At 34.4% G+C, this 22479-nt stretch overlaps 1 protein-coding gene across 1 annotated transcript; it reads left to right on the top strand.

The window, feature by feature from the left end:
- Nucleotides 1-80: 80 nt before the first annotated feature.
- LOC122136675 (gastrula zinc finger protein XlCGF8.2DB-like) lies at nt 81-21694 on the top strand. Its single transcript, XM_042721087.1, has 3 exons — nt 81-512; nt 18517-18790; nt 19044-21694. Exons 1-3 carry the CDS (start codon nt 401-403, stop codon nt 19771-19773), a joined length of 1116 nt encoding a protein of 371 aa, XP_042577021.1. The 5' UTR covers nt 81-400; the 3' UTR covers nt 19774-21694.
- The last annotated feature ends 785 nt before the right edge of the window (nt 21695-22479 follow it).

The raw sequence follows: 22479 nt of genomic DNA, 5'->3' as shown, positions 1-22479 counted from the left end.
AATATTTCTAGGCATCATACGGGACTTTTATTGTGGTGTTGTGATATGACGTCACAAGTCTGCGTCTGTGATCAGGCTGAGGCAAGGTTTGTGGTGTTTGTTTCTGAATTGTTTAAATCAGTGCAAACCGCTCTTTATAGTTTTTGGAGTATATGCTTTAATATTGTTGAATTTAACATTGTAATGCTCTATCTAACATGAATGAAAGTTATTCTGTGTAAGTAAAGCGCATTCACGCGAGTAACAGAAAAGGTGCGTCTCATTTTGCTTCATTTATCGTGAGTAAGTTTATAGTAAAAGTCAGTGTTAAGTAACTGTTAGTTATGAGAGAAACGGACAGATTTATTTGCTATTTAATTTCCTTTCTGATAATAATTCTTATTATAGTAATGACAGCGTTATGTGCGAACGAGACACTGTTATAAAGATGGAGTTTATTAAAGAGGAGAGAGAAGACGTGAAAATTGAAGACACTTTCAGAGTCAAACAAGAAGATACTGAGGAACAAACAGGTGTGTTTTCATTGATCTCATGTGTCCAAAAAGTCTCTGTTTTTTTCTTTAGTGCCTTTGTAAAACATAAAGCAGCAGCCGCCATATTGGTAATCCCTAGTGTGCGCAGGGGAGCAGGGTTTCATATTTTATTGAAGCATCCCTGGGCGCCGCCATTGGCTAGCGGACCTCCACCTGCTGTAAGCATTCCATTGACTCCCATTCATTTTGGCGTCATTTTGACAGCGAATAACTTTACATCTGAGGCGTTTAAAGACTCCATTTGTCCATACATTATTTCTAAAGAAACACGAAAATGTATAAAAGGCCCCATTACCTTGTATCTTACGTTATGGCCCCGTAGAAGCAGTTTTTGTAAAAATAGGCTAACGATTGCGTCTTAACGTGCGACTCTCTGTCGCACAGTAGAGAAATTACCGTATGGACAGGAGGAGAAGCTCGCAGGCAATCTTTTACTGTCTATGAGGCTATCGGGGGGACGTGGAGGCATGAAGTCAAGGGAGAAGCCCATAGAGAGTCTCAGAAAAGACACGGGACAAAAATTATTCAACAACGTCTGCAAGATTCGGTGGGTGATTCAGATTTCTCTTGGCACAGCGATTAGAAGACTTACAATTGTCAGACAGGTTGCTCACGTCAGATCTACATCATCAAGCTGAGTTTTGAGTTTGCCCAGTACGCTCGACCCCCAGGAAGTGTGTGCTTCTAATTGACTTCATTTGTCTCCGTTGAATCCAACAGGGTCGCTGTGTCCATTTCTTTTACTGTCTATGAGTGTGCGTAAACATTCTATTGAATTAATAGGAAATTGTATGATTTTAATGAGAAAACATCACCTAACAAGTCAGCGTTTATAAATCTGAAGTATTTCTGTACATTATTACAATGAAAAACACCCTAGGCATGTAAACGGTTATTTCTTTAAATGTCGGGAATTTCCCCTACTTATTAAAAACCTACGTTCATTACAGTAGCGAACATGATAAACATCAGACGGACACGACCTCAACATATAAAACAAACCACAAAGTGCTCATTCTGAAATCTGAATTAATTCAGAGAAATAACTGACTATATACAGTACGGATTTAAAGACATAAAGCTTTATTTCCAAGATAGTGAGTTAAGCTTTTCATTTCATTATAGAGCAACATTAACAACATAATTGTATTATTCATTGTAATATATTCAAATCAATTTCTGATACTAATATGTTCATGTTTAATAATTACTGAATAATTATGTTCATAAAGAAATAGGCTATATTTTGTGTTGGATTGTTACCTGTGTCATCAGTGCGCAGCAGACACACACCTAAACGGTTTAAATATATCGCTTATACTGCCCCAAAAGACCGTAAACACTGCAGGTAACATCTGAAGTAAACATTAATTTACATACACATAACATAAAAACTAGTCCCGTTTGACTGATTTGCTTCAAATCGGGTGATTTTAGGTTAGTGGTTTTAATGTGACTCAATGGTGCTCTCTGCTGGTAGGGATTAGTAAGATGGTGGATCGAAAACTTCCAGTGGCTTCACTGCCTGCTGGAGCGATCCAGTCATATATAGATCAGTGCTTGACACACATATCTGGTACTTGCCTAAATGACGGGTTTGTGATGTGTGTAGTTAATAGATTACACAAACAGCCTTAAAAGCACCCCCTCAACATCGTCAGACTTCAAAATAACTGTAATGAGTGGATCGTTTGCGGAAATTCAAATGAGAGAAAATCATAGACTCAGGAGGGATTCTGGGGACACCTAAGAGCAATATAACATCTTGTAAAAAAGGGGGATAATAGGTGCCCTTTAAGCTAAAACTGCTTGTGTTTGTTCTAAAAGTATGAAGCAAATAGCTTCTGGAATTTGACCCCACCTGTGGGAAACACACTCTTGGTACAAATTTATTGGTTTTAAGTTATTATTGTCACTGCAAACAAGAACTATTCTAGACACATGTAACTTTTGTTTCACTGATAAAAAATAAATAAAATATTACACTATTATTCACTATAATTCACTCTACACATGAATTATTATGAGTTGTCAAGTAGCCAGCAGCAGTCAGTAAAAAGATTAGTGCGTCCAGATACATACGTGATGTGTGATGACAAAATGTGAAAGCAGACGTCAAGTAATGTTAGATGAATAATATTTTAATAAAACTGCTACAGCAGTGGCGAAGATCACCATGCATGTGTTATTTTAATGTTTCTTATTATTTTATTTTTTTTACGTAAAACCTACGCGAACATTGATTCATTCAAGCATTTCAGTGGGTTTAAACAGATCGCCCTTTACGTCAGACTAGTTCTCAAACAACTGACAGTTGTGACCTAAATATGATTTACAGATACAATAATTAATCCTAGATTTTTATAAGTTTTGAAAGCAAACAATGTGGCGCAACGAGGCTGGCACAGAAGAGCGTACGCCATCTGCGTACTGCTCTGAATTGGCAAAATGGCGCTACACTGATTTGGAGAGACACGGAGAGGAATTTTGTATAAAGTCGTTATTTTTGTTTTCTTCGTGTACAAAAACGAGCTTCATCACTGTGTCTGTCACATGACTCTGTTCCCCTTTCAGGCTTGAACTGATGGTAAAACTAAGGACATTATTAATGGTCTTTACATTTATTTTGAACGATTATGGAAAGGGGCATTACATTTATGACGAGTGCGCGCAGTGTTCGGCCAATCACAATGCACTGGGTCAGTTGGCCAATCAGAGCAGACTGCGCTTGTCAGAAGGAGGGACTTTGTAGAAAACGCGTTTGAGAGAGGCGGGGCATAGAGGACCTACAATAATGTACAGTGTTTGAAAAATAATGTGTTTTTTGAACATTAGAGCATGTCAGCATATTACACCAAATACACAATGATATTGATAATGATATTTAAAAAAGCATCGTATGACCCCTTTAATATAATCTCAGATCATCTGTTCCCTATCTCTGTCAGCAGCTCCCATTAGAAATTTTCTTGGAACTTCACCTGTTTTAAAAAAAATTCTGATGCTCCTGAAATCATAGTACAGTTTTTATCAATATTTGTTTACATTGAAAAATCAAAACGTGTTTGAAACAGTGTTTTTAAATAGTTTCAGCCCATTTTAGCCTGCATGTAAGTGACGTCACCGATAGACTCTACAGTGAAGACGTTCAGCTTACTTCCATTTATCTATTGACAAATTACCAGCAAAACATTTACAATGCTATTAAAACCGCTCATCTACACATAAGATGTGATTAAAAGGCCAAACTTTCATTAATAATACACATAAGATGTGATTAAAAGGCCAAACTTTCATTAATAAGGGCTCTATAACGGTTTTGATGCTAACGGTCTTTTCCGAAGACACTAAACCATTTCTGTAAAGTAATATGAACAGAACAGGTCAGTTGCATAAAGTAAATATTGAACAAGAGTTGTATGTATTATTATAATTTTACAGAAACACAATTAAACACGCAACATGAGCTTTATTGTTAAATGCATTTTTAAAATATATTTCAATATATTTAACAGTGTTTCACATGTGAATATATTACCTTTCTGTATGGGTAATGGTAGACCTCCCTAAAAAAAACTGAAAATCACTGTTTAATTTATTTGTATCTTTACTTTATTGTATTTATTTGTGCTGTTGCTAGTAGTTAGAATTTTTTTTTTTTTTTGAGTATAATTATTCCATAAACAGCACATACCGAACCGTACCAAAAGCGTGACTCTAAAACCATGAAAAAGTTGAACTGTTCCACCCCTTATCGGCCACCCTGTTTTCCAAGATATCGGCAGTATATATACATACATAATATATATATATGTGTGTGTATATTTTTTTTTTTTTTATATATATATGTATATAGTATTATAAATGGAATTTATTATGTTTAAAAATATTCTAGCTGAGCCCCCAGCGTGAGTTTTTTTTAGGTGACAATTTTTTCCGAATGTATCGCCTAGTTGTAATATTATGACAAGCGCTCAGCGTGTCTGATCTGGCTCAGTTGATCACGTGATGCAATGAGCGTTCTAATCACACTGGTGTGATCGTACGCCTCAGGGACGAGCTTAGATAGCATACAATGCTAATGGACAACAAATCAGCATTACAGTAGTACTTACATGGTAAGCTTCACCAGGAGCGACCAGCACTGCAACCAAGAAAAAAACAAACAAACAACAAACAAACAAAAAAATTACATTTCAGCAGCAAAACAGAACCTGCAACATTTCTTATTCACTATCAAGATAAGGCAAACATTGTGTAATTTAAAATGTTTAACTCTCGTACTTTACTTACACAGATGTATAAGATGTCCAATCTAATGCAGAAAATACAAAAAATAATAATAATAACTTATATTTGTTCACAGTTCAAAAAAAGTCCACATGATCACATTTATCAAGTGTACATTGTTATACTATGTTTTTAAATGTTTATGATGCTCCATAATAATGTATTAACATACTGCAGTGATTTTAATACATTCTAGCAATGAAATGTTAAACAATGAACCTAAATGCATACAGTGCTAATGGACAACAAATCAGCATTACAGTAGTACTTACATGGTGAGCTTCACCAGGAGCAACCAACACTGCAAACAAGAAACAAACACAAACAAAAAATTACATTTCAACAGCAAAACAGAACCTGCAACATTTCTTATTCACTATCAAAATAAAGCAAACAATGTGTGTAATTTGAAATGTTTAACACTCGTACTTTACTTACACAGATGTATAAGATGTCCAATCTACTGAAGAAAATACAAAAGAAAAAAAAAAGAATTTAGATTTGTTCACAGCTCAAAAAAGTCCACGATCCCATTTATCAAGTTTACATTGTTATACAAATCAGCATCACAGCAGTAGTTACACCAGGTACGAGTGAGCTTCACCAGGTACGACCAACACTGCAAACTAGAAAAATAATTTTTATTTGTTCACAGCTCAAAAGTCCTTATGATCACATTTAGTGATCAAGTTTACATGATGTACATTTGCATGCTGCAGTGCTACTATAATCATTCTACAAATTTGATCTAGATCTGAATGAAGTGAATGCATATACCAGCACTACTAATGCTCAGCAAGTTAACATTATTGTTGACTTACAAGATGACTGACACTGATATATGAATGGAAAAGAATTCCCATAAAAATAAAGACAACAAAACCCATCAGTTTAATCGGAAATATTTTATAAACAATGTGAACAGATTGTCAGACTGTGAAAATAAATTATAAAGAGAAATTAGATTTGTTCAAGTCCATGTAAAGCAACATTAAATGTGTTCTGAGTCACATTGTCACACCAAAGAAAAAAAATTGAATGCTAAAAATTAGATTTGTTCAAGTCCATGTAAAGTCTAATTTTTTTATTGGATTTAGAATTAATTCTATGATTTGCATTTACAGAGTTTCACTGCTCAAACAAATAGGCTGTTGTATGCACCATAAATAATAGGCTAAAAATGAAATCAGTCACCTGTCATTTTGAAACAATAATAACATAATTATGGTTTTGGAACTTCCAAAATGGCCACTGAACAGCAGTAGTAAAGACACATACAAACTAAACATTTGAATGACTCCAAATAAATAGTAAAATAACAGCAACAAATATGTTCACACCTGTGATGCAGAGTGGATGGCTCTTAAAAGAGCCTTTGTGTTTGAATGGTTAGACTCTACTGCAGCAGTAGAGACTGGATGTTGCCTGCAATAAAGGGAAAAACAAAATCACCAAAAACCATCTAAACGGTATATTACATTGATGTGTGAGAACTTGGAAAGAGTGAACCAAAAAGTATACTTACTTAGCAGAAGCAATGACCTGTTTTCAGAAGTCTAGAAGAAAGAAGAAAACATGACTGAATATGAGTCAATCTAAAGAGAAATGATCTCTAATCAATATGCTATGATCATGTGTCAGACATTGCAGTAAATAAAATGTACTTACAAGGATGAACCAATAATCTGATTACACAAAGAAAAGGGGAATAAAAACAAATAATAAGTCAATTTATTACACCACTATGTTATGTATAAGTAAGTAGATTATACTGGAACAAATTGTGGAAAGAAAAAGTACTGGGTGGACAAAATGTGCTACAATATGCTCATGTTCCAAATCTAACAGTACCATGTACCTACAGACATATGTATATGTGTATATATAAGTACTGATACATAAGCGTTATCATTTATATTCGGCCCCTAGAGTAAACAAATTTAACTGCACTTTTTTCCTCTTAAAACTACTTTGTTACTTCTTACATAAAACATGGCCTAAATGTTTATTTATTATTATTACATATTATTGTTAATACTACCTATAATATGGCTCATTTAATTTGTTAACATATCATTTGCATCATGCTGCGAGTCTCCCTCAGTGCGTGTGTGAAAGAACACACTCGCTCTCGCAGCCAGGCTTTTAAGACTTTTATAATAATAATAATGTAAAGTAAAAACATACATGTAAATACACCGTTTCGTATGTGTGAAGGCGTCTCACTGCCAACGCAGTTTACCCAGTGTCAATAAATTATGAACGGCTGACACATTAAACATAAATAACGAGATAAAGAGTTAGTTCTGCAGGTTAGGGAATAACGTTATATCTGTCTATCTATCTATCTATCATCTGACTGTTTCTATCTATCTATTTATCTATCTATCTATCTATCATCAGATCTATCTACTGTTCTATCTATCTGTCTATCTATCTATCATCTGACTGCTGTTTCCTATCTATCTATCTATCTATCATCTGACTGTTTCTATCTATCTATCTATCTATCTATCATCTGACTGTTTCTATCTATCTATCTATCATGACTGTTTCTATCTATCTATCTATCTATCATCTGACTGTTTCTATCTATCTATCATCTGACTGTTTCTATCTATCTGTCTATCATCTGACTGTTTCGATCTATCTATCTATCGTATGACTATTTCTATCTATCTATCTATCTATCTGACTGTTCATCTATCTATCTATCTATCTATCTATCTATCTATCATATGACTATTTCTATCTATCTATCTATCTATCTATCTATCTATATGACTGTTTCTATCTATTCTATCTCATCTATCTATCTATCTATCATATCTGACTATCTATTTCTATCTATCTATCTATCATCTGACTGTTTCTATCTATCTATCTATCATCTGACTATTTCTCTCTATCTATCTATCTATCTGTCATCTGATTATTATCTATCTATCATCTGAATATTTCTATCTATCTATCTATCTATCATCTGACTGTTTCTATCTATCTATCTATCTATCTATCTATCATCTGACTGTTTCTATCTATCTATCTATCATCTGACTGTTTCTATCTATCTGTCTGTCTATCTATCATCTGACTGTTTCTATCTATCTATCTATCTATCTATCATCTGACTATTCCTATCTATCTATCTATCTATCATCTGACTATTTCTATCTATCTATCTATCTATCTATCTATCATCTGACTATTTCTATCTATCTATCTATCTATCTATCTATCTATCTATCTATCATCTGACTATTTCTATCTATCTATCTATCTATCTATCTATCTGTCTGTCTATCTATCTATCTATCTATCATCTGACTATTTCTATCTATCTATCATCATCTGACTATTTTCTATCTATCTATCTATCTATCATCTGACTATTTCTATCTATCTATCTATCATCTGACTATTTATATCTGTCTATCTATCATCTGACTGTTTCTATCTATCTATTTATCTATCTATCTATCATCTGACTGTTTCTATCTATCTATCTATCTATCTATCTATCTGTCATCTGATTATTTCTATCTATCTATTTATATCTGTCTATCTATCATATCTATCTATCTATCTATCTATCTGACTATTTCTATATATCTATCATCTGACTGTTATCTATCTATCTATCTATCTATCTGATCTATATCTATCTATCTATCTACCATCTGACTGTTTCTATCTATCTATCTATCTATCTATCATCATCTCTATCTATCTATCTATCTGTCATCTATCTATCTATCTATCTATCTATCATCTGACTGTTTCTATCTATCTATCTATCTGACTATTTCTATCTATCTATCTATCTATCTGACTATTTCTATCTATCTATCATCTGACTATTTCTATCTATCTATCTATCTATCTATCATCTGACTATTTCTATCTATCTATCTATCTATCATCTGACTATTTCTATCTATCTATCTATCTATCTATCATCTGACTATTTCTATCTATCTATCTATCTATCATCTGACTATTTTTGTTTCTATCTATCTATCTATCTATCTATCATCTGACTTTTTCATTCTATCTATCTATCTATCTATCTATCTATCATCTGACTATTTCTATCTATCTATCTATCTATCATCTGACTATCTATCTATCTATCTATCTGTCTATCTATTATTTCTATCTATCATCTATCTATCATCTGATCTATTTCTATCTATCTATCTATCTATCTATCAATCTGACTATTTCTATCTATCTATCATCTGTATTTCTATCTATCTATCTATCTATCTATCATCTGTCTATATATCTATCTATCTATCTATCTATCATCTCATATTTCTATCTATCTATCTATCTATCTATCTATCTATCTGTCTGTCATCTGACTCTATCTATCTATCTATCTATCTATCATCTGACTATTTCTATCTATCTATCTATCTATCTGTCTGACATCTGACTATTTCTATCTATCTATCTATCTATCTATCTATCTATCTATCATCTGACTATTTCTATCTATCTATCTATCTATCTATCATCTGACTATTTCTATCTATCTATCTATCTATCATCTGACTATGTCTATCAATCTATCTATCTGTCATCTATCGGACTCTATCTATCTATCTATCTATCTTTCATCTATCTATTTCTATCTATCTATCTATCTATCATCTGACTATTTCTATCTATCTATCTCATCTGACTATCTATCTATCTATCTATCTGATCTGTCATCTATATGTCTATCTATCATCTGACTGTTTCTATCTGTCTATCTATCTATCTATTTATCTATCTATCTATCTATCTGTCATCTGATTATTTCTATCTATCTATCATCTGACTGTTTCTATCTGTCTGTCTATCATCTGACTGTTTCTTTCTATCTGTCTATCTATCTGTCATCTGACTATTTCTATCTATCTGTCTATCTATCTATCTATCATCTGACTGTTTCTATCTATCTATCATCTGACTGTTTCTATCTATCTATCTATCTATCTATATATCTATCATCTGACTGTTTCTATCTATCTATCTATCTATCTATCTATCTATCTATCTATCTATCTATCTATCTATCTATCTGATCTATTTCTATCAATCTGACTATCTATCTTATCATATGACTATTTCTACCTATCTATCTATCTATCATCTGACTATTTCTATTCTATCATCTATCTATCTATCTATCTATCATCTGACTTTTTTTATATATGTTTTTTTGTATATATTGCCTTTCTGTCATTTATCTATCTATCATCTAACTGTTTCTATCTATCTGTCTATCTATCTATCTATCTATCTATCTATCTATCTATCTATCATCAGACTATTTCTATCTATCTATCTATCTATCTATCTATCTATCATCTGACTATTTCTATCTATCTATCTATCTATCATCTGACTATTTCTATCTATCTATCATCTGACTATTTCTATCTATCTATCTATCTGACTATCATGTTCTATCTATCTATCTATCATCTGACTATGTTTCTTTCTCTATCTATCTATCATCTGACTGTTTCTATCTATCTATCATCTGACTGTTTTATCTATCTATCTATCTATCTATCATCTCTGACTATCTTCTATCTATCTATCTATCTATCTATCATCTGACTTTTTATTTCTATCTATCTATCTATCTATCTATCTATCTATCTATCTATCTATCATCTGACTGTTTCTATCTATCTATCTATCTATCTATCTGACTGTTTCTATCTATCTATCTATCTATCTATCTATCTGACTATTTTTTTTTTTTTTTCTATATATCTATCTATCTATCATCTGACTATTTCTATCTATCTATCTATCATCTGACTATTTCTATCTATCTATCTATCTATCTATCATCTGACTATTTGTATCTATCTATCTATCTATCTATCTATCTATCTATCTATCTATCTGTCTATCATCTGACTATTTCTATCTATCTATCTATCTGTCTATCTATCTGACTATTTCTATCTATCTATCTATCATCTGACTATTTCTATCAATATATCTATCTTCTGACTGTTTCTATTTATCTTCTGACTGTATCTATCTATCTATCTATCTGTCATCAGATTATTTCTATCTATCTATCTATCTATCTATCTATCTATCTACCATCTGACTCTATCTATCTATCTATCTATCTCTGACTTTCTATCTATCTATCTATCTATCTATCTATCTATCTATCTATCTGACTATCTTCTATATATATCTATCTATCTATCTATCTATCATCTGACTATTTCTATCAATCTATCTATCATCTGACTATTTCTATCAATCTATCTATCATCTGACTATTTCTATCTATCTATCATCTGACTGTATCTATCTATCTATCTATCTATAATCTGATTATTTCTATCTATCTATCTATCTGTCATCTGACAATTTCTATCTATCTATCTATCATCTGACTATTTCTATCAATCTATCTGTCATCTGATTATTTCTATCTATCTATCATCTGACTGTTTTTATCTGTCTATCTATGTCACATCTGATTATTTCTATCTATCTATCTATCTATCATCTGACTATCTTCTATCTATCTATCTATCTATATCATCTGACTATTTCTATCTATCTGTCATCTGATTATTTCAACTATCAATCATCTGACTTTCTGTCTATCTATCTATCTATCTATCTGACTATTTCTATCAATCTATCTATCTATCATCTGACTATTTCTATATATCTATCTATCTATCTGACTGTATCTATCTACCATCTGACTATTTCTATCTATCTATCTATCTATCTATCTATAATCTGACTATTTCTATCTATCTATCTGACTATTTCTATCTATCATCTATCTATATCTATCGTCAGCATTCAGATATATTATCTATCTATCTATCTATCTATCTATCTATCGATCTATCTACTCATCTCTCTATCTATCTATCTATCATCTGACTATTTATATCTATCTATCTATCTATCTATCTATCTATCTATCATCTATCTATCTATCTATCATCTGACTATTTATATCTATCTATCAATCTGATCTCTATCTATCTATCTATTTCTATCTCTATCTATCTGACTATTTCTATCTATCTATCTATCTGACTGTATCTATCTATCTATCTATCTATCTGTCATCTATCTATTTCTATCTATATCTATCATCTGACTATTTCTATTTATCTATCAATCTATCTATCATCTGACTATTTCTATCTATCTATCATCTGACTGTATCTATCTATCTATCTATGTCATCTGATTATTTCTATCTATCTATCTATCATCTCTACTATTATCTATCTATCAATCTATCTATCTATCTGACTATTTCTATCAATCTATCTATCTATCTATCATCTATCTGACTCTTCTATCTATCTATCTATCTATCTATCATCTGACTGTTTTTTTTATCTATCTTTTTTTTATCTGTTTATTTGTATTTTTATTTTTTCTATCTATCTGACTGTTTCTATCTGTCTGTCTATCATCTGACTGTTTCTATCTATCTATCATCTGACTATTTCTATCTATCTATCATCTGACTATTTCTATCTATCTATCTATCTATCTATCATCTGACTCTTTCTATCTATCGATCTATCTATCATCTGACAATTTCTATCTTTCTATCTATCATCTGACTATTTCTATCTATCCTAACAACATGCTAATAATGTTACAAACATGCTAGAAACATACTAGTAACTTGCTAATCATGCTAACGACATGCTAGTAACTTGCTAATCAAGCTAGGAACATGCTAGTAACATGCTAATCGTGCTAGAAACATGCTAGCAACATGCTAGTAACTTGTTAATCATGCTAATGCTAGTATGCTAGTGACATGCTAGTAACTGGCTAATCATGCTAGTACATGCTAATCATGCAACAAACCTGGCTAATCATGCTAACAAAATGCTAGTAACACCCTAGCAACCACCCTGAGTACCCTAGCAACACCTCAGCAATCATCCCGGGTAACCTAGCAACTGCATAGCAACACCCTAGCATCAACCCCAGGTAGCCTAGCAACCAACTAACAACACCTTATCAACCACCTCGGGTACCATAGCTACCACGTAGCAACACCTTAGCAACCCCCCAAGTACCATAGCAACAGCATAGCACCCACCCCGGTACCATAGCAACCGCATAGCAACACCCTAGCAACCACCCCAGGTACCCTAGCAACTGCATAGCAACATCCTAGCAACCGCATAGCAGCAGCTTAGCAACCACCCCAGTTGCCTTAGCAACAGCATAGCAACACCCTAGCAACCACCCCAGGTACCCTAGCAACCGCATAGCATCACTCTAGCAACCTACCCAGGTACCCTAGCAACCGCAAAGCAACATCCTAGCAACCACCCAAGGTGCTTTAGCAACTGCATAGCAACACATAGAAACCACATAGACACACGCTACAGTCTATTAATCTACATCTAAAATTTCTAATTTAATTTAATATTTTCTATCTATCTATCTTTCTGATAAATTGCATTGTCCTCAAAACTTTAAAGCTTTAGAACTAATTTAAACTTCAAACTAGTTAAAACTGAAAACCTTCAAACGTGGTTTTAAGCTACTCTCATACTTTCTAGCTAGGCTTTCTCAGGCCAACCTAAAGTTTGTCTTGACAAACTTTTTTATCTAGTTATGATTAATGTCTTATTTTTATCTACAGTATAACAGCTACATAATTATTTCACCTAAACATGGGGGATAAGATGATGAAACCTGTTATTTTTCAGTAATCAAGTCAGTAAACAACAATCCTGTGTTTTTCTAGTGCAGCAATACTGATCTATAAAAACAGGATTGCTCTGAGGTCATAACAAGTAAATGTTGGTATTCCCACACATTCTATTATCTTAATATAAAATTATCTGATTTTAATCAGAAAACATTACCAAGTCACATTTTTTTTTATTTAAAGTCTTCTTGTAAATTCTTACAATGCAAAGCGAAACGTCCTAAGTACTTGGTTACATCTTTATTAGGTCAAGAACTTCCCTGCTTATTGAAGAGTTGAGTTTATCTTCATTACAGTAGTTAAAATATCAGATCAGACACCTCAACAGCCTATGTATTAAACATAATGAAGTGCTCATTCTGGTGTCTGAATCAAGGTGATGCAGGTACACCTTAAATTTCAATACAACAATATAATAATATAGTCATAGACATGTAATTGTAATAAAAATTGTATATCCGAATGAATTTCTGCTAATAACGAATGATGTATGTTTAATATTTTCTGTAAAACGCATAATTACGCACATAAAGAAATATATTTTGTTAGGCCAGTCTTCTGTGTCGACAGAAATCTGATATATGGTCCAAACACGCTTGATCAACCATGTACAAGATTTCTGTAGTGTGCAGTAGACACTCATCATAACGATTTCTATATATTGCTTATCCTATATTCTGTATGAATGATACACTACAAATTAATAATGATTTTAGATCATTATTTGACCTCTGTAGTTTGGGCACCAATATGGCTGCTCCAGCAGCCTACAGAATAATAGATATGATTTTACCCAAAGTTAAACATTTCTTGCAAAAGTTCTGCACTATGTATTATGAAAATATGCATGGATATCGTACAAGCATATTTGTTAGTTTTGAAATGTCAATTGCACAGAAAAACAAACATTAATTGTTCAAAAGTAATTATTAACATTTTGGAACAGACAATTAATTTAGAAGTTTTATGCAATGGTCTGAATTTATTTAGATAACTGGCTAAAAGATTTTACAACATTTGAAAATATCCAATACGTATCCAAACGTTACATACCTATCCAGTAGTGCTGTCTGCTCCTCTTCTGGGGGGTCTTCATTAAGAAGTCGATGAAACTGAGCATTCATTCGGTCTCTTATCTCATGGATTCTTCTTCTGAATCGGTTTTCATCCACCATACTTATATGATATGATCAATACTTAATTAACATCCTAATTAATTTATAATAATTCAATCAAAACTGATTCTCACCATCACTCGTGCCTTGATTAACCAAAGTGCGCCAAAACTACGCGGGATGCTGTATGCAGTAAGGCCCGCCTACTTAAAGGAACAGTTTGACTCATTAGACTGTGTTTGTAATTATTTTTTTATATGAGAAACATCTTCAACGACCTTCGAAAGACAATATACAGCTGTTAGAGCAGGGTTTCCCACACATTGATTTATTTGTGGCGGGCCGCCACAATATCAAAACTGACCGCCACAAATAGATTTTCCAAAAGCCTTTGACTTCATTGAATAAACATGAGCCCTGCACGTTTCAAAATCAAAAAAAATGATGCGGGTTTTTTTTATATCACTGTATTTCAGAAGGAAACCGATTGTATTTAGAAAATGTTCGATTTCATATTAATTTCATTATGCATGTAATGCTTGATAAGGCAGCGTTTGTGAGCGCTGTTTTGCAGCCGTCACCGGAGAATCCTGTATCTCTCCCGCTCTTAAAGCGCCTCCTGCTGGCAGAAAATGAATTTGCATATATATGTATATATGGGGGCGGGGGAATGCCGCCACAAATAGAGTTTGAGGCTGTGGGAAACACTGTTGGAAGCGCCTCCTGCGGGCAGAAAATGAATTTGCATATATATGTGCAATCCCAAAAAAATAACAATAACAAAAACCACAAAAAGAGAGTAAACAATATGAACGAATATAAACAAATATAATGTTTACAATACCAACCACAAACAATATTAAATATTAAACTAGCTTAAATGATTTACACAATCTTTACATGCAGTATAGATTCCTCAGTGACAGGAAGTCAGATTATCTAAAATTAAGTCAGATTATTTGAAAAATAAAAAAGAATGATTTTTCTTTGAAAATTTACATTTTTGATTATAAAATTTGGCAAAAAAGTAGTAGCCCAAATTAAGAAGAAATTTAAAATGAGAAGAGTCTAACTTCAAATAGTCGCCAAAGAACATTTTTTGACTTACACTGAAGTTTAAGGGTAGATACATTTTAACAAAGACTGAAGTCAATCCAAAATAGTAGCTATGTAATATACACAAATTCAAACCAATTTAAACTGATGAAAAAATAAAATCGCTATCCTGGAGTTTGCATGTGACTCTAGTAGCGCATTCTGAAGATTCCACTCCGCTCGGAACTGTTGTCTGGAGTTCACCAGGGAGCAACAGGCGAGACCTGGAGGAGAACATAGTCTTCTAGACTCCCTTATGCATCCACCTGGACCTCTTTCTTCCAAAAGGAGTGTCAGAGGAATAGGTATTTAAAGAATTATTGTTCATTGCCCTAAAAGGATCTCTTGGCTTTGGGAAGGTGTAGGCTAAGTGTTCTAAATTTTAATTAAAATTTTAAAGTCACTAAGCCAGGGTTGTCCAATCCTGCTCCTGGAGGGCCACTGTCCTGAGAGTTCAAATGCGGAGTTTTGTGTGTGTGTATGTGTTTGTGAGAGAGAGAGAGAGAGAGAGAGACAGGGTCACACAGTGGAGTCAGCTGTCTTAACCGTCCGTGGCTTGTGTACTGCAGACACATACGAGCTTCATCACTGTCTGTCACGTGACTCTGTTCCTCTTTTGGGCTTGAACTGATGGTAAAACTAAGGACATTATTAACGGTCTTTACATTTATTTTGAAAGATGAAGCTCACGATTATGGAAAGGTTACATTTCCAACGAGTGCTTGCGGTGTTCGGCCAATCACAATGCACTGGGTCAGTTGGCCAATCAGAGCAGACTGCGCTTGTCAGAAGGAGGGACTTTGTAGAAAATGACGCATTTGAGAGAGGCAGGGCATAGAGGACCTACAATAATTTACAGTATTTTAAAAATAATGTGTTATTTGTACATTGAAGCATGTCAACATATTCTGTTACACCAAATACACAAAATAATGATATTTAAAAAAAGCATCATATGACCCCTTAAATAACCCCAGATAGACATATCAGCCACTTTTTATCTCTATCTAGACATGCAAATCTCTATCTATTATTTGCAAATACTCATAAAAAATATAAAGTGTGAGACTTATGTCTTCTGGCGGTGCAGCTGGATCACGAACAATGGGTACTAGGGATGTCAATTTTCGATCATTTCCATGGTTGATCGTTGTTTAAATATCGATCGATTAATCGTTAACCTTTTTACTGCAAAACGCATCTATTACAGTGGCATATAGTCACCAGTATGAAAGGATGTGCAAATCCTACTTAAAACGCCAGCATCCTCACCCAAATGAAAGGGTTTTTAGTCAAAATAAAAGGCTAGTAGCAGTATTGTAAAATGAATAGATGTGATTATGATCATTTGATAAAATGAAGAGCGCACGCCATAGTTGAGTTTGGGATCATTCGCTCACAGAGACCACTGAATGTGTCTTTTAAATAGTTTTGTAGTGCTCCTTGTTGTGTTTTAAAACATAATCGCAATGTTTCCAACTAACATTGCCGGTATTTAAAATGAAGAGCCCGTTCTCATGAAAATGCGTATAAATAGCATGATTTTCTCTTTCTATTTCGTGTGGTATTTATAGCAGAAATTGACTTTGGTGTGCATATGATACGCAGTTCTGACGTACATATACACACCTACCCCACACCCCTGGTCATTTGCATTCAGAAATGGCGACAACACCTCCCTTTATAAATCATGTGAATGTATGTCCTCACCAAAATCATGGCAAAGAAAGTGATACTGACTGAGAAGCCATTCTGTGCTCTCACTAAACAGATCAGCGTGCTCTTTGAAAATGTGTTCTCTGCACTTTGCCGAATCTTCCAGATCAGCCCTGACACCATAGTTACATTTCAAATTACTTCTCAGCTGTCTTCTTTTATAGCTTTTCACCCCTTCCCTAATCCCTGGAAGAGGGAAGAGATAACGGAGGTAGATTACCTGTTAATGCATGGACTCACAGTGCCCAATTCAAGTCCATGGATCTGACCATATTTGCACAAGTGTTTATTTGTTTGGCTGGAGCTTTTTTGATTAGTGAATTGTTATTGTTATTTGCTTTTATTTTTTTTGCTTTTATGTATTCTCTGGGAATCAAACCCACAACATTTTGCGCTGCTAACGCAATGCTCTACCACTGAGCCACAGGAACACAGGAATATATTGTGGTGCTGAATCCAGATCATACAGGTTCTGTATAGATTAATGAAAGGTGTCCCCAAATCTATTTCCTGTCACCCAGGATGAAGTATTGTATTGATCGTGTTGCTGTCTTTTCCTTTGTAATAAAAATAGACTTGTTTAAGGGTAACTAGCAAGTGCCACTAACAGTGTGCCTAAGACTATGTCGCATTTATGCCAGATAACTTCCTACAGTATATGGTTATGGCTTTCAATCAATAAATAAGACTGGTTGCTGGCCTCTTCCTTGCCACCCCTATGAAATAAGTCCCGGCTCGGCCACTGCTACACCACTGATCTAACACCACTAGAGTAGAGATGGCCCAAACTGTGCTTGTTTTTGATAAAGGTTTTAATAATTGCCAGCTTGATCGTTTTGGTAAGTATCCTAAACAAAGAAAAGAGGTTAACAATATTGAGAAGAGTTTCTAAAATTAGATGCATCACCTCCTTCAATTAGATTAGTGGATATACTCTAGCATAAATGTTGTAAATGTTTTGACGTCTGTTTCTTTGTGCTGTTTAACTGGGCTAACTTACATTTGCCTTTTGTCACCATAGACCTCATGCTGCTGAAAGAGGAGCGCATAGTACCGAATGAAATGGAAGAGAAAGAACAATATGAGACTCATGATTTTAAAACCGGAGAAGAATCTTTCAGTTGGCCACAGATTAAAGAGACTTTCTCACAAAAAACAGCTCATAGAACAGGAACTACAAGTTGTTTCACCCCTTTTCACTCTGAAAAGAGTTTCAATGAACATGGAAACCTTAAAGTCCACATGGGAATTCAAACTGGAAAGAAGCCTTTCACCTGCCAACTGTGTGGAAAAAGTTTTACTCAAAAAGTAAAGGTTTGGGGAAGATTTCATGCAATCATCACGGTGTGGGAAAGATTTTTTGAAATAGTGTGGAATTAGTTTTGATATACATGGAAACCTAAAAGTGCACATGAGAGTTCACACTGGAGGGAAGCCTTACACCTGCAAACAGTGTGGAAAAAGTTTCAATAGAAAAGGAGACCTTAATGACCACATGAGAGTTCACACTGGAGAGAAGCCTTACAACTGCCATCAGTGTGGAAAAAGTTTTACTCAAAAAGTAAACCTTAACAGGCACATGACAATACACACTGGAAACAAGCCTCACATCTGCCCTGAGTGTGGAAAGGGTTTTTATCAACATGGATACCTTAAAGTGCACATGAGAGTTCACACTGGAGAGAAACCTTACTCCTGCAAACAGTGTGGAGTCAGTTTCACTCATGAAGGAAACCTTTACAGGCACATGAGCATTCACACTGGAGAGAAGTCTTTCACCTGCCAACAGTGTGGAAAAATATTCAATAGAAAAGGAAACCTTAATGACCACATGAGAGTTCACACTGGAGAGAGCCCTTTCACCTGTCAACAGTGTGGAAAGAGTTTTACTCAAAAAGTAAACCTTAACAGGCACATGAGAGTTCACACTGGAGACAAGCCTTACACTTGCCCTGAGTGTGGAAAGAGTTTTTATCAACATGGATACCTTAAAATGCACATGAGAATTCACACTGGAGAGAGTCGTTTTATCTGCCAACTGTGTGGAATAAGGTTCATTAAAAAAGGATTCCTTAGCAGGCACATGACAATTCACACTCGAGAAATACCTTATACGTGTCCTCAGTGTGGAGAGAGTTTCGAACTACATGGAAGCCTTAAAGCCCACATTAGCGTTCACACTGGAGAGAGTCCCTTCACCTGCCAACAGTGTGGAAAAAATTTTACTCAAAAAGGAAACCTTAGCAGGCACATGAGAAAATTTCACTGTGTTTATTAAACACAAACTTGATCAACACATGAGAATTCATTTGAGAGAACTGTTTTATGTCATCAGTGTGGAAGGAGTTTTCTCAGACCAGAATCATGTAATAATGTTATGATGTGTAGGAAGCTCAGAAGTGAAGACCAGGAGACTCTGGTTTATATTCAGTAGGATTCTAAATTGAGAAGGTTGTGTACTCGATCTTGGACTTGGACTTAAGTCTGAGGTTCAGTCCAATTATTAACAATGGATAAAACATGGAAGACTCAGGAATTTTACAGAGTATGGTCGAGTTCACATCATGTGTAACATTAAAGGGATAGTTGACCCAAAAATGAAAATTCTGTCATAAATTACTCACCCTCATGTTGTTATAAACCCTTAAGACCTTTGGTCATCTTCAGAACACACATTAAGATATTTTTGATGAAATCCAAGAGCTTTCTGATCCTCCATAGACAGCAAAGCAACTGAAATCTTCCCGGGCCCAGAAACGAAGAAAGGACATCGGTAAAACAGTCCATGTGACAATTTTACAAAGCTATGCGATTACTTTTAGTGTACCAAGAAAACAAAAATAATGACTTTATTCAACAATTCTTCTCCAGTTCACATCATCCGCCATTATGGAGAGTACCATTACGTAGTCTCGCATAGCCAGACCTTCATGTCAGACAACCAGTCATGTTTGTTTCGTTACGCGTCACGTTTCGGGGTGTGGAAATGTCGCCACAATAACAGACCGGTGTGTAAAACTCTCGGACATATTTTAAAGATTCTATGCCACAGACTTTTAATATTTCATATACTTTTGAAAATCCAGCGTTTTAGTTGATCCTGATAAGCGCTCATCATCACAGTTGTAAACACTGCTGCTTTCTTCTTTTGTGAGGGGGTTTGGCGCCACCGTATCTTTGTTTCCAGGTGGAACATTAAAGAACGTGACACACACGTCTACTGGAAATCCTGCATAATTCAACCAATCCGATGATGACTTCGAAACTCCTGAAGTGTTTCCACTTTTGTGTGGCATATGCAGCAGATGTTTAGCCAGCGGTCTGTGGGCGTGACGTCTGAGGCTGAGACTACCTAAGATGCATGCATGTGCTTTCCTCTGAACCGGATGTCATTACTTCGTTTCTGGGCCTGGGACCATTGATGTCTATGGAGGGTCAGAAAGCTCTGAACAACACACCTCAGTACTGCACATCTGTAAATAGCGCACATGCACATTCACAGTTCTTTCTATGGGCATTTTCCTTTTTATATACGTTTTCATTACTGTTATTATTTATAATTCTGTTCTCTCTAATATTAGTGTTGTATTACCTTAATTTTATGTATGTCTGGATTTGTACTTTCAGTACTGGAAGCTCCTAACACCAAGACAAATACCTTGGGTGTGTAAACACATTTGGCAAAAATGTTCTTTCTCATTCTGAAATTATATCCCAATTATATTTTTCAAAGAAAGCAGTTTATTCCCTTTATTATGTCTCAACACCAGCATATTTAAAGAATACATTATTAAAAATGATCACTGTTTTCTGTAGTAATGGCACCAAATTACTGAATGTAATATCAGACTAACTGAAACAATTTTGAAGACATAAATTGTGTTTTTGTGAAGAATCATCTGACTGGTGTACATCACATGAATGAAAACTGTACTGTGTATAGTCTTCTAAAGAAAGTGTTTTAAATATACATTATAAATGGGGTACAATGAGTTACACAGAAACTAACTGTATTCTGCCTTACTGTATTCTAATTACTTTTCCTGGTTACGCAGTTAAGTAATGTGCTACATTTTAAATTTCTGTAATTTTATTACAGTTACTTATGTTAATAAAGTTGTTACTTAAGTTATAAATGCAGTGTTAAAAATATGAAGTAAAAATTGTTTTGTGCATCAGTATGCCCTTTAATAAATCTAACAAAAATTTATAATATAATAAATGCAGATGAGTCCTACAACATTTAGATGCAATGAGTAACTTACCCAACACTGCAAATGACACATTTTATAAATATACACTAAAGGGATAGTTCACCAAAAATGAAAATTCTGTCAAACTTCATTAACTGCAAGCTGTTCTATTCGCCGCGGGTGTTTCACTCATTCATTCTGGTGAGTGTTTACATCCCTCTGCAAGTGCACGTGAGCCTGGCTTTACAGAAACTCACTGATCATATCACAGAGACAGAACAACAACACCCGGACTCTGTTCTAATCATTCTTGGGGACTTTAATAAAGCAAATCTCTCCCATGAACTGCCAAAATACAGACAGCACATTACATGTTCCACCAAAGACAGTAATATATTTGATCACTGTTACACCACAATGAAGGATACATATCACTCTGTTCCACAAGTAGCTTTAGGACTCTCTGATCACTGTTTGGTTCTTATACCGACCTACAGGCAGAAACTGAAATCCGCTAAATCTGTATTAAGGACTGTAAAAAGATGGACTAATGAAGCAGAGCAGGATTTACAAGCTTGTTTTGATCTCACTGATTGGAGTGTTTTTGAAGCTGCTGCTACCAATCTGGACGAGGTCACAGAGACTGTAACATCTTATATCAGTTTCTGTGAGGATATCTGTATTCCTACCAGGACTTATCTAACTTACAACAATGACAAACTGGTTCACTGCAAAACTCAGACAGCTCTGTCAGGCCAAAGAAGATCTGTAGAAGGGGGACAATGTCTTGT

This window comes from Cyprinus carpio, chromosome B3, assembly GCF_018340385.1.
Source record: "Cyprinus carpio isolate SPL01 chromosome B3, ASM1834038v1, whole genome shotgun sequence".
Lineage (NCBI taxonomy): Eukaryota > Metazoa > Chordata > Actinopteri > Cypriniformes > Cyprinidae > Cyprinus > Cyprinus carpio.
Note: the sequence above shows the minus strand (reverse complement) of the source record. Positions and strands in the feature narration are given on the sequence as shown.

Coding starts and splice junctions, on each gene's coding strand:
- LOC122136675 (XM_042721087.1), top strand. CDS start 401: ATGTGCGAACGAGACACTGTTATAAAGATGGAGTTTATTAAAGAGGAG. Junction 513..18,516: donor AGATACTGAGGAACAAACAG/GTGTGTTTTCAT, acceptor TTGTCACCATAG/ACCTCATGCTGCTGAAAGAG. Junction 18,791..19,043: donor TGCCAACTGTGTGGAAAAAG/TTTTACTCAAAA, acceptor GTGTGGAAAAAG/TTTTACTCAAAAAGTAAACC.